Source organism: Mustelus asterias, chromosome 1, assembly GCF_964213995.1.
Source record: "Mustelus asterias chromosome 1, sMusAst1.hap1.1, whole genome shotgun sequence".
NCBI classification, from domain to species: Eukaryota; Metazoa; Chordata; class Chondrichthyes; order Carcharhiniformes; family Triakidae; genus Mustelus; species Mustelus asterias.
The window spans coordinates 112,847,572-112,864,071 of NC_135801.1; the positions used below are offsets into that span (position 1 = coordinate 112,847,572).

At 45.9% G+C, this 16,500-nt stretch overlaps 1 protein-coding gene across 3 annotated transcripts in view; it reads right to left on the bottom strand.

Annotated features, from left to right (window-relative positions):
- The window catches only part of LOC144498545 (peptidoglycan recognition protein 1-like), a 28,227-nt gene that overhangs the window by 2,725 nt on the left and 9,002 nt on the right, over positions 1–16,500 (bottom strand). For all 3 annotated transcript variants that reach the window (XM_078219949.1, XM_078219859.1, XM_078220042.1), the window contains 3 exons: positions 12,937–12,990; positions 8,069–8,270; positions 4,169–4,287 (listed from right to left, as the gene is read on the bottom strand). In XM_078219949.1, coding sequence (XP_078076075.1) covers positions 4,169–4,287; positions 8,069–8,270; positions 12,937–12,982 — 367 coding nt within the window. In that variant the 5' untranslated portion in view covers positions 12,983–12,990. The remainder of the gene's footprint in view (positions 1–4,168; positions 4,288–8,068; positions 8,271–12,936; positions 12,991–16,500) is intronic.

Sequence of the window (16,500 nt, forward strand, 5' to 3'; positions counted from 1 at the left end):
CCTCTGGCTTCTGTCAAGAAGCCAATTTTGTATCCATTTAGATACCTCACCCTGGATCCCGTGAGATTTAACCTTATGCAACAACCTACCATGTGGTACCTTGTCAAAGGCCTTGCTAAAGTCCATGTAGACAACATCAACTGCACTGCCCTCATCTACTTTCTTGGCTACCCCTTCAAAAAACTCAATCAAATTTGTGAGACATGATTTTCCACTCACAAAGCCATGCTGACTGTCCCTAATCAGTCCTTGCGTCTCTAAATGCCTGTAGATCCTGTCTCTCAAAATACCTTCCAACAATTTACCCACCACAGATGTGAGGCTCACTGGCTTGTAGTTCCCAGGCTTTTCCCTGCAGCCCTTTTTAAACAAAGGCACAACATTTGCCACCCTCCAGTCTTCAGGCACCTCACCCGTGACTATCGATGATTCAAATATCTCGGCTAGGGGACCCGCAATTTCCTCCCTAGCCTCCCACAATGTCCTGGGATACACTTCATCAGATCCCAGGGATTTATCTACTTTGATGCGCTTTAAGACTTCCAGCACCTCCTTCTCTGTAAGATATACACTCCTCAAGACAAAGCAAAGCGAGCATATGAAAAAACATTGACAGGTAAAATCAAAGAAAATTCTAAGATGTTTTAGCAATATATTAAGAGCAAGATAATAATTAAGGAAAAGGCGGGGCCTATCAGAGATGAACATGATAACCCGTGTGTTGATTCAGAAGATGTGGGCAGCGTTCTCAATATCTCCATCCACATTAAGGAGAGGGATACTGCAGACATTCTAATTAAAGGAGAGGTGTGTGAAATATTAGACACAATAAGAAAAATGAGACAGGAAGTACTGGAGAGACTGGCATCCTTGAAAGTGGGTAAATCGGCAGGACCAGATGGATTTCAGTAAATGCATTTGACAAGGTCCCACATGGCAGACTGGTCAGAAAGGTGAGATCTCATGGGATACAGGGGAAGGTGGCAGGTTAGATCCAAAATTGGCTCAATGACAGGAAACAAAGGGTAACGTTGATGGATGTTTTTGCAAATAGAAAGTGGTTTTCTGTGGTGTTCCACAGGTCTCAGTCTTAGGGTCCTTGCCGTTTGTTGTCTATACTAATGATTTAGGATTAAATGTGGTTGGCATGATTGGTAAACGTGCAGATTAAACAAAAATTGGCCGTGGAGTTGATAGTGAGGAGGATAGCTGATCCAGAATAATATCAATGGTTTGGTTGAGTGGGCAGTGAAGTAGCAAATGGAATTCAATTTGGAAAAGAACAAAGAACAAAGAACAATACAGCACAGGAACAGGCCCTTCGGCCCTCCAAGCCCGCGCCGCTCCCCGGTCCAGGATTGAATCCTGAATCCAGGATCCCCGCCCAATTTTCCAGCCTATCTACATACCAATATCCTATCCACCGAGCTGTCCCTCACAGCTACGATGCTTTGTTCATTACAACCTATTAACTCACCCCCACCCCCCCATTCCAGACCATGTGATCTCCAGGGAGAGGCGAAAACCCAGAGTGAAAAACCCCAGGGCCAATATGGGGAAAAAAATTCTGGGAAATTCCTCTCCGACCCCCTGAGGCGATCGAAACGAGTCCAGGAGATCACAATGGCCCTGATCGGAAAATGCTTCCCAACCCTAGTCATTTCCACTTCCACGAACACCATATGAATTCCCTGCCCCCGAGACAGGTTCCCAACTATCCGCAGTCTCGCTCTGTACTGGCACCAGCAAGATGATCATAGAATGAAGCCTTGAAACGAGAAACAAGGAACAATTAGCCCGCGCCGCTCCCTGGTCCAAACTAGACCACTCTTTTGTATCCCTCCATTCCCACTCCGTTCATATAGCTGTCTAGATAAGTCTTAAACGTTCCCAATGTGTCCGCCTCCACCACCTTGCCCGGCAACACATTCCAGGCCCCCACGACCCTCTGTGTGAAATATGTCCTTCTGATATCTGTGTTAAACCTCCCTCCCTTCACCTTGAACCTATGACCCCTCGTGAACGTCACCACCGACCCGGGGAAAAGCTTCCCACCGTTCACCCTATCTATGCCTTTCATAATTTTATACACCTCTATTAAGTCTCCCCTCATCCTCCGTCTTTCCAAGGAGAACAACCCCAGTTTCCCCAATCTCTCCTCATAACCAAGCCCCTCCATACCAGGCAACATCCTGGTAAACCTCCTCTGTACTCTCTCCAAAGCCTCCACGTCCTTCTGGTAGTGTGGCGACCAGAACTGGACGCAGTATTCCAAATGCGGCTGAACCAACGTTCTATACATCTGCAACATCAGACCCCAACTCTTATACTCTATGCCCCGTCCTATAAAGGCAAGCATGCCATATGCCTTCTTCACCACCTTCTCCACCTGTGACGTCACCTTCAAAGATCTGTGGACTTGCACACCCAGGTCCCTCTGCGTCTCTACACCCTTTATGGTTCTTCCATTTATCGTGTAGCTCCTCCCTACATTATTCCCACCAAAATGCATCACTTCGCATTTATCAGGATTGAACTCCATCTGCCATTTCCTTGCCCAAATTTCCAGCCTATCTATATCCTTCTGTAGCCTCTGACAATGTTCCTCACTATCTGCAAGTCCTGCCAGTTTTGTGTCGTCCGCAAACTTACTGATCACCCCAGTTACTCCTTCTTCCAGATCATTTATATAAATCACAAACAGCAGAGGTCCCAATACAGAGCCCTGCGGTACACCACTAGTCACAGGCCTCCAGCCGGAAAAAGACCCTTCCACTACCACCCTCTGTCTTCTATGACCAAGCCAGTTCTCCACCCATCTAGCCACCTCCCCCTTTATCCCATGAGATCCAACCTTTTTCACCAGCCTACCATGAGGGACTTTGTCAAACGCTTTACTAAAGTCCATATAGACAACATCCACGGCCCTTCCTTCGTCAACCATTTTGGTCACTTCTTCAAAAAACACCACCAGGTTAGTGAAGCATGACCTCCCTCTCACAAAACCATGTTGACTATCGTGAATGAGTTTATTCCTTTCTAAATGCGCATACATCCTATCTTTAAGAATCTTCTCCAACAACTTCCCCACCACGGACGTCAAGCTCACCGGCCTATAATTACCCGGGTTATCCTTCCTACCCTTCTTAAATAACGGGACCACATTAGCTATCGTCCAATCCTCTGGGACCTCACATGTGTCCAGTGACGAGACAAAGATTTGCGTCAGAGGCCCAACGATTTCACCTCTCGTCTCCCTGAGCAGCCTTGGATAGATTCCATCAGGCCCTGGGGATTTGTCTGAGGTAATGTATTTGCGGAGGGCAAACAAAGCAAGGGAATACTCAATAAACAGGAAAATATTAAGAGGAATTGAGGAAGTGAGAAACCTGGGAGTGCATGTCCACAGGTCCTTGAAAATGGTAGGACAGGTGGACAAGGTGGTCAAGAACACATATGGAATACTTTTCTTTATTGGGTGAGGTATTGAATATAAAAACAGGGATGTAATGCTGGGAATAAACAAAATACTGCGGAAGCTAGAATCTGAAACAAGAACAGACGATATTGAAAAATCTCAGGAGATCTGGCAGCATCTGTAAGTAGACAAAGCTCCTCGTCAGAGCTGAAGGGAAGGACAATGCATTAGATATTAAAGTGTAGCCGTGAGAGATTGCAATAACAAGTAGCAACTTTAAGAGACAGATGGCCTGGTGTGTGGGGGGTCAGCGGGGAGGATTTTCTGTTTTTATTTCACATTTCCAGTACACACGCTTTTATTTGTGATGTATGATATTCAGAACAAGTGATTGATAGTTTGAAATTGCTGGGAAATAATGGATTATTTCACCAGAGTTTAGCAATGATGTGGAGATGCCAGCATTGGACTGGGGTGGGCACAGTACGAAGTCTCACAACACCAGATTAAAGTCCAACAGGGTTTATTTGGAGTCACGAGCTTCCAGAGCGCTGCCCCTTCATCAGGTGAGCATACCACCCACCTGATGAAGGAGCAGCGCTCCAAAAGCTCGTGATTCCAAATAAACCTGTTGGACTTTAACCTGGTGTTGTGAGACTTCTTACGGAGTTTAGCAAGGTTGAGCATATTTAGTGTTTTCATTGATATAACACAAATTGTTTGGCAAAATATTCAAACATAGTTACTCACTTGTAAAGTTTCCCATGAAGCTTATCCCGATGCTGACATCATTGTATCCACGGGTTTGGGCTCCCCTTTTGGTCCATCCTCGGCCTTCATAAACATTCCCATCCTCCCCAATGAGAAAACTGATAACATGAGAGCGAAATACAGTTAGCTCGTTTAAAGTATATTTTTCCTTTGAGAAATAATTCTGTACATACCCAACTTTCTGAATTAGTAGATTTGTAGAATTAGAAAACACTGGTTAAAGAAAATAATTGAACATTTTTTAAGTCTCTTTTTTGCAAATAGACTAAGAATCATTTTTAACTCCTTATGCCATATAGCAGACAAAAGATTCCACGTAACTAAAACTGTTGGCTGGAATCTTCCGCCCGGGGCCTGAGAGCCTGAGAATTTGGCAGGTTGGTGTTGAGACTGATACTCAACATCTTCCCACCTCCAATGGAAGTGAGTTGTAGACAGGAAGGCCCATAGTGGTCAGCCTTCCCACCCCACCTCCATTTGAGTCCCTTACCACTTCCACTGCAATCAGCCCAGCTCCAGGCGGGTGTACATGCAGCTTCCACGACTGATCAAACCATGTGCGCTGCATGTCAGCTGGGGTGGTGGTGGGGTGGGAGGGGGGTCCCTCCTCGATCTGCACTAATCTGTGCCTCCTTTTACTCAAATGGGAAGCATGAGGTTATTTGTTTCTGTAAGTAAAAGTAGGAAAGTAGAATTTTTATTTTAAGAATTAAACTTCTAAATGTTGATGTTCAGAGGGATGTGGGTGCACTCTTCCAAAGGAACACAGAATGTTAGCATGCAGATATAGAAAGTAATTAGGAAGGCAAAGGGCTTTGTTGGTTTTGATTTCAGGAGGATTTGAGTACAAAATTAGACAGGTCTTGTTACAGTTGGGATTTGGTGAGGCTACACTTGGAGTACTGTCTGCAGTTTTGGTTTCCATATTTAAGGAAGAATATACTGCCTTGGAGATGGTACAACCAAGAATCGCCAAGTTGTTTCCCGGGATGAGAGGGTTGTTCCATGATGAAAGGCTGTGCAAATTGGGCCTATAATCTTGGAGATTTAGAAGAACAAGAGGCATTGGAACATACAAGATTCGGAAGTGGTTTGACAGGATAGACACAGATGTTTTTTTCCACTGGCTGCAAAACCTAAAACATAGGGATACAGTCGCAGGGTAAGGGTCCAATTGTTTGGAAGATAAATTTCTTTGTTCAAATGTTTGTGAATCTTTGGAATTCTTTACTCCAGAAGGCTGTGGATGCTCTATCATTATTTGAGGCTGAGATGACATATTTCCAATCAGTCAGGGAATCAAAGGAAATGGGGAGCAGGCAGGAAGTTGGAGTTGAAGTTGAAGATCAGCCATCATCGTATTGAATAGTGGTCAGGCTCAGGTGGCTGTATTCTTTATTCCTGCTCTTATTTATTGTGTCCTCACTTGCTGTGTAAGTTAATATACAAATGCAAATTATTTTCTACATTTTGTGCTCCTTGTTAATAGCCACCTAAATGAAACAGCCCATTGTTTATAGATCTGAAGCCAATTCTTCTTTTGCAGTATCATTTTGTGATCTCAAATGTAAAATTTAATTTTGATTTAGAGTTGGTTTGTAGTTTAGTTTTGGGGGCATTAGTCAAATAATCAAAACATGTCAACCCACTATGTTTTATGTTGAAATCTGGGACACTAGCTCAGCACATGACGTGGCCCTCAGCATGACATTCACACTTGACAAGGAAGAAGAGAACATATGACCCCTGAGCCAGTGATGCAAGACGTCAAAGTTGAACAACAAAGTTTAACAAGGGCTTGGTTATGAGGAGAGATTGGGGAAACTGGGGTTGTTCTCCTTGGAAAGACGGAGGATGAGGGGAGACTTAATAGAGGTGTATAAAATTATGAAAGGCATAGATAGGGTGAACGGTGGGAAGCTTTTCCCCGGGTCGGTGGTGACGTTCACGAGGGGTCATAGGTTCAAGGTGAAGGGGGGGAGGTTTAACACAGATATCAGAAGGACATATTTTACACAGAGGGTCGTGGGGGCCTGGAATGTGTTGCCGGGCAAGGTGGTGGAGGCGGACACACTGGGAACGTTTAAGACTTATCTAGACAGCTATATGAACGGAGTGGGAATGGAGGGATACAAAAGAGTGGTCTAGTTTGGACAAGGGAGCGGCGCGGGCTAATTGTTCTTTGTTTCTCATTTCAAGGCTTCATTCTATGATCATCTTGCTGGTGCCAGTACAGAGCGAGACTGCGGATAGTTGGGAACCTGTCTCGGGGGCAGGGAATTCAGATGGTGTTCGTAAAGCAGAAGTGGAAATGAATAGGGTTGGGAAGCATTTTCTGATCAGGGCCAGTGTGATCTCCTGGACTCGTTTCGATCGCCTCAGGGGATCGGTGAGGAATTTCCCAGATTTCTTTTCCCCATATTGGCCCTGGGGTTTTCACTCTGGGTTTTCGCCTCTCCCTGGAGATCACATGGTCTGGAATGGGGGGGTGGGGGTGAGTTAATAGGTTGTGATGAACAAAGCATCGTAGCTGTGAGGGACAGCTCGGTGGATAGGATATTAGGATGTAGATAGGCTGGAAAATTGGGCGGGGATCCTGGATTCAGGATTCAATCCTGGACCGGGGAGCGGCGCGGGCTTGGAGGGCCGAAGGGCCTGTTCCTGTGCTGTATTGTTCTTTGTTCTTTGTAATCCACCTCCCTGGCGATTAAAACCTATCAGCACCATTCTCCAAATTCAAATACCCATTCTACAAAGAAAAAGAAGTGTTAAAACATTCAGCCTTGTGCTTCAAATTAGTGCAGTTTAACTTGTGATGTTTAAAAGAATCATAGAATTCCTACAGTGCAGAAGGAGCCATTTGGCCCATCGAGTCTGCACCAAACACAATCCCACCCAAGCCCTATCCACATAACCCCACTTACTTACCCTGCTCCTAAGGGGCAATTTTAGCATGACCAATCAACATAACCCGCACATCTTTGGACTGTGGGAGGAAACCGGAGCACCCGGAGGAAACCCATGCAGACACGGGGAGAATGTGCAAACTCCACACACACAGTGACCCGAGGCCAGAATTGAATCCGGGTCCCTGACACTGTGAGGCAGCAATGCTGTGCCATCCTGTGAAAAGAAGAAGTCACCTTCTTTCAGTGTATGTAACTGTTTTTGATTTTGTAAGTTTAGAATTAAGTTGTGCAATTAGCTTTTGTAACTCTACAGTCCTTTTACATTTTAATATGTACCAGTTGAATATGTTGTGTTGTATTTAGCATACCAATCATCCTCAAGCATTGCTTTGAACATTTTCATTGTATACCATGCTGATCCAGCAAATCCTCTGCCTCATCCCCACCGACCTTGCTGAGTCTTTCATCCCTTATCCCCTCCAACAAAAAGACTGCCTGCTTCTAACTTTATTGAATCACATTCCCCAACTTTAGTCCACCCACTATTGAAATACTCAATGAAACTCCTTATACAATCAGGTTTTCTTTCAAAAGGAGCTATCTCTCCCCTGGAATGACAAGCCGAACCCTTTCAGTGCTGTTGCTTTGCCCGATTTTGTACATCCCAGCCAATTACAGGCAACCTGCATCTTTTCAATCAGCGGCACATCTGAAAATGGAGCAAAGGGATTTGCTTCCATTCACTGAGTGGAACTGGTCTTCCCCACTGGCAGAGCAGATGTTCCTGTACCACTTCACTGATATTTCTGTACTTCCAAATCAAGGCTTAGGTGTTCCTGGAGACCATTATTGCAAATCTAGCACAGAAAGATCGGCCCGAGTTACTGCAATAAAATGAAGCTGTGAAGCATTGACATTTTCTGGAGCAACAAAAGGAAACAAAGTTGAGGATTTCCTGGCAGAGACTTACTTGTAGCCAATATCGCACCAGCCACGTTCGTCCATGTGGTAATGTTGGATATTCTGCAGTTGCCTCTTGCATGCTGGGAGGGTGAAGCAGGGATTGCCATCAGTGTGATGAATCACAGCATATTTAAGAGAGGTCGGCAGACTATGGGTGCAACGAGAAGCCCGTGTTGACCATTGAGAATGCTTTATAATCGGTGGGCAGCCTGTGAGAAATGTGGGAGGACAGATCAATATTGCAACCATGGAATGATACAACACAACAGGAGGCCACTCAGTCCACCATGTCTGTGTCAGCGCTTTGAAAGAGTTATCCAGTTAATCTCATTCCCCTTGCCTTTCCCATAACCTTGCATTTTCCCCTTTGAGTATTTATCCAAATCGATTTTGAATGCTCTTAATGAATCTACTTCCACCACCCCTTCGTGCAGTCATTCCAGATCCTCATCTTTATAGATTTGTGCATATGTACCCCAAAGCCCTGTGTTCCTGCAATCCCTTTAAAACTAATGTTTATCTTATATTGCCTCTCCTCATTCTTCCTAACATCACTTCACATCTTTTTGGGGTTTTTTGCCCTGAATACCAAATCCAGGTAATTATTATATGTCAAAACCTTCTCCTACTAACCCCAGGGGAGACACCACTGTGTATATCCATCCAGTTTGAGCCATTCACCACTACTCTCTACTTTCCATTTCTTGGTAACTTTCATATCCACAATGCCACTGCCCCTTTAGTCACATCCGTTTCAATTTTACTATAAAGTCTATCATATTGTACTGCATGAAACACCTTTCAAAACACCCAGGACATCAACTAAATCAATCAGGTTTGTTAAACATGACTTACCACCAACAAATCCTTACTGCCTTTCATTTATTAACTCATATTTTCCAAGTGCCAGTTAATTATGTCCCAATTGATTGTCTGTTTCCTATCACAGGTGTTAGGCTGTCTGACCAGCAGTTGCTGTGTTTTTACCTCTCCCACAGGGCTATAAGATTAACAATCCCATAGTCCTCTGGCACCACTGAACTCTCACTCTCCTCCATTACAGGAACAGCTTGAACACTGACCTTCCTTCACCACAGGAACAATGAACAATTCATTAGCAAAGTCTAGTCACTCCAAAAGAAATCTGGCACCTTGATGATTCCATTTTCTAGTGATCCTGTTGCCATGCTGGGTCAAATGCTGCCTTGATGTCAAGGGTAGTCACTTTCACCTCACCTGTAAAGGCAGCATTTGCCCACGTGTCAGGGTTCAAGGAGCCATAACAAAATTAAACTCAATGGGAATCAGGAGGAAAACTCTCTATTAGCTGGAGTGATTCCTAACACAATGGATGATGGTTGAAGTTGTTGAAGGCCAATCATATCAGCTCCAAGACATCTCTGCGGGGTTTCTCGGGGTAGTTTCCTGCAGCACTCCCTCAGTACTCCAACAATGCAGCGCTCCCTCAGAACTCCAAAAATGCAGCGCCCCCTCAGTACTCCAACAATGCAGCGCTCCCTCAGTACTCCAACAATGCAGCGCTCCCTCAGTACTCCAACAATGCAGCGCTCCCTCAGTACTCCAACAATGCAGCGCTCCCTCAGTACTCCAACAATGCAGCGCTCCCTCAGTACTCCAACAATGCAGCGCTCCCTCAGTACTCCAACAATGCAGCGCTCCCTCAGTACTCCAAAAATGCAGCGCTCCCTCAGTACTCCAAAAATGCAGCGCTCCCTCAGTACTCCAAAAATGCAGCGCTCCCTCAGTACTCCAACAATGCAGCGCCCCCCTCAGCACTCCAACAATGCAGCGCCCCCTCAGTCCTCCAACAATGCAGCGCCCCCTCAGCACTCCAACAATGCAGCGCCCCCTCAGCACTCCAACAATGCAGCGCCCCCTCAGCACTCCAACAATGCAGCGCCCCCTCAGCACTCCAACAATGCAGCGCCCCCTCAGCACTCCAACAATGCAGCACCCCCTCAGCACTCCAACAATGCAGCGCCCCCTCAGCACTCCAACAATGCAGCGCCCCCTCAGCACTCCAACAATGCAGCGCCCCCTCAGCACTCCAACAATGCAGCGCCCCCTCAGCCCTCCAACAACGCTGCGCTCCCTCAGCCCTCCAACAACGCTGCGCTCCCTCAGCCCTCCAACAATGCAGCGCCCCCTCAGCCCCCCAACAATGCAGCGCCCCCTCAGCCCCCCAACAAGGCAGCGCCCCCCTCAGCCCCCCAACAAGGCAGCGCCCCCTCAGCCCCCCAACAAGGCAGCGCCCCCTCAGCCCCCCAACAAGGCAGCGCCCCCTCAGCCCCCCAACAATGCAGCGCCCCCTCAGCACTCCAACAATGCAGCGCTCCCTCAGCCCCCAACAAGGCAGCGCCCCCCTCAGCACTCCAACAATGCAGCGCCCCCTCGGCCCTCCAACAATGCAGCGCCCCCTCAGCCCTCCAACAATGCAGCGCCCCCTCGGCCCTCCAACAATGCAGCGCTCCCTCAGCCCCCCAACAACGCTGCGCTCCCTCAGTCCTGATCTGTGCGCTCAAGTACTGGCATCTGACTTGAATTCATAACCTTCTGATTCAAAAGGAGAGAGTTTTACCAAATGAACCATGGCCGATGCTGAGTTAAGTTTCCACCAATATTCATGACTGGATGTGACAGGAATGCAGAGCTTTTTTGTGGTCCATTAGTTGTAGAATACTTAGATTTGTCTATAACATGCTGTTTGCATGCATATGATTGTAATGTAGCTTCAATCAGGTTGGCACCTCATTTTCAGGCACTCCTGCTGTTGTTTCTGACATATTTTTCTTATTGAACCAGGGTTGGTCTCTGGACTGCATGGTAATGATGAAGTGAGGGAATCTGCTGGGCCATGGGGTTACTGATTGTGGTGAGATTGAGTTCTCCTGTTGTTGGTGGTAGAAAGCGCTCTCGCAATGCCCAGTTTTCAGCTGCACGATTCTGATCACTCTATCCCAGAAAAGGTGGGAAGGTGTCATCAATGTGACTTGTATCCATTGAGTGGTAGTCACACCAACCAGTGTTTTCTCAGACTGATGCATCTGCAACAGGTAAATTCCTGAGGATGAGGTCAAGTATGTTTTTTCCCCATCATTTATTTTGTCACCTGCCAGAAACTTAGTCTGCCAGATATGTCCTTCACGGCTCAGCCAGCATGGTTAGTGGTGGGGCTACCAAGTCACTCAGTGCTAGATATTGAAGTCTCCCCCTCAAAATACATTCTGATCTCTTGCTACCTCCGGTGCTTCTTTCAAATAGGATTCAGGAGGGCAGAAGTAGGTAATCTTCAGGGGGCTTCCTTGTTCTTGTGTGACCTGATACTATGAGACTCCATGGGATCTAGGGTCAAAGGTGAGGATTCCATGGATCCCTCCCTCCCAACTGCAAGGGCTGAATCTTTGCTTTGGGGGCTTGGGACACGGATCAGGACTGTTCCTGGATACTGAACCTGTCTCTGGGCGGGGAGGGGGGCTGATGTAGTCATAGACCTGGGATGTTCATGGAAATAGAAATAAGGAATATGACAGATGAGTCAGCATTTATGCTTATATAAATCCTGGAAGATACAGCATACTATTACCCTGGACAGAATTTTACGCTGCCTGGTGGGTAGGTTTGCAGGCGTGTGTGTAAGGACATAAAATGCCATTGGTGCCTTTTTTCCACAACTTTCCAGCCCACCCTTTTCACGCTGTAGTTTTACAAATAGCCAGATAGCCCTGTGTATCCACTACAGGAGTGCTGGCCACGGCTGGGACTGCATCCATCCACTCACTGCCTGTAAATCCATCCACAGGGGGGCATATAATTCTGCCCAGGGTCATTGCATGCTGCATGTTCAATGACTTACATAGACTGGCTCATCTATCATATTCCTCTTTTCCAACAACAACTTGCATTTACATAGAAGAAACACGGTCAAATGTCTCAAGGCTTTTCACAGGAATATTATCAAGCAAAATTGAACACCAAGCCAAAGATTGACCAAAGAGGTACGGGTGTCTTAAAAAGTGAAGATGATGGTAGTGAGGCAGAGATGTTTAGGAAGAGAATCCCAGAGCTTAGGGCTTAACAGCTGCCAAAGGCACAGCCACTAATGGTGGAGCAATTGAAATAGAGCATGCACAAGAGGCCAAAAGTAAGGGAGCATCAAGATATCCGAGGGCTCTGGGGCTTAGGAGGTTACAGAGGTAGGCAGGGAAAGTAAATGGAGGGAGCTAAAAGCAAGGATGAGAATTTTAAAACTGAAGTATGGTCAGCTCAGGAACTGATGTTGGTTACAGAAGCACAGAGGCGATTGGTTAATGAGACTTGGTGTGAGTTAAGATACTGGCAGTAGACTTTTGGATGGCTTCAAGTTTACAGGTGTGGGTAGTTGGTGGGGTTGGAGGTAAGGAGGGCTGCCAGGAGAGTGTTAAAATAATCAAAGCTAGGGATAACAAAGGTATGGATGAGGGCTTCAGCAGCAGATGAGTTTAGGTAAGGGCTAACATAGGGATTGTTATGGAGGTGAAAGTAGGAAATCCTGATGATGAAGCAGCTATCTGGTCTAAAACTCATCTCATGGTCAAATGTGACAGTAAGGTTGTGACTTATCTGGTCCAGCCTCAGACAGCAACCAGGGAAAGGGATGGAATTGGTGGGCAGAGTTTTGTCAGGGTCCAAAGTGATTTTACTCTTCACAATATTTAACTGAAAGGAATATAACTGATTTTTGAGAGAAGGTACTTAGACAGAATGATAGTCTGATAAACATCATCCAAAGCGGTTAATGAATTCTTACTATGAAATATGAGAAACAGGATTATCAGTTAATGCTCCCAATGTGTGTGATGAATTGTGTCTGTTTACCTTGGACTGCAAGGAAGATTCCAGAAATCACAAGGAGGATCATCATTCTCTCAACTAAAACAAAAAGAAATTTAATAACTAGCCTTTTAAAATAAACACTTTTGGCTCTTAAAAATATAACAGGAATGGACTTTTCCAGGTTCAGTTTGTTACTTAAGTTCACTTGTAAAAACATCCTCATCATTCAAAAAATTTGATTGCAGACATTTCAGACTTGTGCAGTGCGGTAATGGAGACGTACCTTACGTGTATGAACACAGATAATATATGCAGAGGAGATCATGGCTACAATCATGACCTCAAGTTGTTCGGTGAGCAGCAAATGCATTTTTTATTCATTCATGGATGTGGACAGGCATCAGTGACTTCATTGACCTGAACACATGCAAGTATAAATGATGAAAAAATGTATTTGCTTGCTGCTCAGAGCGAATGCATGCAGTCACCAGGAGAAATCCCTTGTCTCAGCCATTAAAATAAATTGCGGTGCCACTTCTGGTTTAACCTCACAGCAGAAAACCTGCCATGAAACCACTGGTAAAGAAGTCAAAAATAATATACTGAACACACTAAAGAGTGAGGAGAGTCTGATCTCTTCCCCCTCTCTATATCTCACTCACTAAACCGTTTGTAGGGTATGAAGGCTTGTCCTGCAGGGTGCTCCCCATGAATTTCCACCTTTTGGTTAAGATCAAGCGTGAATCAAGCCCAAGGTGGGCCACAATGCCTTATCTTGTCAGCTCGGATCTTGTTTGCCTCTCTTGTGGGGACCTTGAATTGGATTCAATTGGAATTTGAATTGAGTTTTTGGAGCAAGCAAGGAATGGATTCGGATTTGCACGGTCCACTCTGAGCATTTGTAACTTTAAGGATGGAGTAAAAACATTTTTAAAAAAGTTCTCCGTGAATTTCCAGCTTGTCCTCCAAAACCTGACCCCCACCCCTGCATTCTGTCCCTGCTGGCAAATCAGATTGTCCCGTAGCTCCCGAAGGTGGGACTTCCCTTCCCTGAGTTAATACTCCCAGTGTGTCCTCCCTGCCCATTTTAAGATTAGTGAGCTGGGAGGGGAGGCAGGAATTCCTGATAAAATTCATCCCAACATTTCTGTTTAATTCAGTGAGTTAATTCTGAAGTCAGTCTCGCATCTTTGAGATAATATCACAAAGTGAGAAACATCATTCTGTATCACATCGCATCTAAGCTGTATTAGTTTCTTCAAGCAAACTCATTATTCATCATCCAACATCCTTTCCAACATAAAAAACAAAATAATATTATTCAACGAGCAGGATTTGATCTTGATTTGCTAGAAAAAAATCAGCAATGTAATATTTCCAAAGAACAGTCAGTGTTTACCTCCAGGTTGGAGCATGGACCACAATATCAATAACGTTCGGGTGAAAACTTCAAGCCTCAATCCCATTAAATCAGGCACTACAATAAACAAAGCAAAATGGACCGCATGGGAAACGGGCTCCCAGCCACCAATGGCCTGTAACATTTCCTGGTGCAAAATGCTACCAGTGGACATGGAGCTTGGAATAGGATTGAGGGGTCGGAATGTCTGCTGGTCACTGAAAGCAGAGATGGAGAGGATAGAATAATGAAGATTCCAGAAAACAGACTCATGTTGAAAGAACAGCCTGGAAAAAATTAGCACGGGAGGTGGCACGGTGGCACAATGGCTAGCACTGCTGCCTCAGAGCACCAGGGACCCAGGTTCAATTCTGGCCTCAGTTACTGTCTGTGTGGAGACAGCACGTTCTCCCCATGTCTGTGTGGGTTTCCTCCAGGTGCTCTAATTTCCTCTCACAGTCCAAAGATGTGCGGGTTAGGTTGATTGGCCATGCTTTATCACCCCTTAGTGTCAGGGGGATTAGCAAGGTAAATGTGGGGTTATGGGAATAGGGCCTGGGTGAGATTGTGGTCAGTGCAGACTCAATGGGCCAAATGGCCTTCTTTTGCACTGTAGGGATTCTATAGGAAACATGGAATTATGTGAATTCAAAGAGTAGGGGATGCCAATAGTGACATGGAAAGCTTCAAACTATTGCAAAGGGCTGGGAGTTATCCTAGTTGGTGTCTGAACCAAATTCCCTCAATCAGCATCACAATAAGGTCACTATTTCATTGTGCAAAATTGGCTGCTGTGTTTCCCACATTATAATAGTGACTAGACTGGCTGAGTTTGGGTGATTGTGAGAGACGTTGCATAAATGCAATGTCTTCTGTCAAATAATATTTGTCAGTCTCAACACAGTGAGCTTGCGCGTACCAGTGGGAGAGAGACTACAGCCGGAGTGAGATTCAGCCAGAGTGAGGGTTTAAGGAATTTGGAGCTGAGTGGGAATTCGGTGCTGAGGGGAAAGAGATGCTCATCTTCGGGAGGAGCGGAGAGGCAGACCTGCGAGGGAAACTCAAGGACAAGTGAGGGGTAGAAAGAAATCGAACCGTGCATCACAGCCAGTAGTAAAGTGATTGGCTGGTGACTGGTAAGTCGTTTTTCCTTTCTTTTTCTCTTTTTTTTGTCTTGGGATTGTAGTTGTTGTTGTAAGTTAACTTAAGGGTTAAGTCATGGCAGGAGATCCCAGACCTGTGACATGCTCCTCTTGTGTTATGTGCAAATTCAAGGACCCTTCCGGTGTCCCTGGCTCCTTTATGTGCAACAATTGTGTCCAACTGCAGCTCCTGTTCGACCGCTTGACGGCTCTGGAGCTGCAGATGGATTCACTTTGGAGCATCCGCGATGAGGAAGTTGTGGATAGCACGTTCAGTGAGTTGGTCATACCACAGATAAAAATTACTGAGGGAGATAGGGAATGGGTGACCACCAGACAGAGAAAGAGTAGGAAGGCAGCGCAGGGGCCCATTCAATCATCTCCTCCAAAACAGATATACTGTTTTGTATATTTTGGGGGAGATGGCTTACTTGGGGAAGGTGGCAGCAGCAAGGTTCATTGCAGCATGGCTGGCTCTGCTGCACAAGAGGGCAGAAAGAAAGAGTGGCAGAGCTATAATGATAGGGGACTCAACTGTAAGGAGAATAGACAGACATTTCTGCGGATGCAGACGAGACTCCAGGATGGTATGTTGCCTCTCTGGTGCAAGGGTCAAGGACAACTCAGAGCGACTGCAGGGCATTCTGGAGGGGGAGGGTGAACAGCCAGCTGTCGTGGTGCATATAGGCACCAACGATATAAGTAAAAAACAGGATGAGGTCCTACAAGCTGAATTTAGGGAGTTAGGAGTTAAACTAAAAAGTAGGACCTCAAAGGTAGTAATCTCAGGATTGCTACCAGTGCCACGTGCTAGTCAGAGTAGGAATGTCAGGATAGCAAAGATGAATATGTGGCTTCAGAAATAGTGCAAGAGGGAGGGATTCAAATTCCTACACATTGGAACCAGTTCTGAGAGAGGTGGAACCAATACAAATCGGAAGATCTGTACCTGGGCTGGACTGTAACCAATATCCTAGGGGTGGTGTTTGCTACTGCAGTTGGCGGGGGTGGGGGGTGCGGGGGGGGGGGGGGGGGGGGGGGGGAGGGGGTTTAAATTAATGTGGC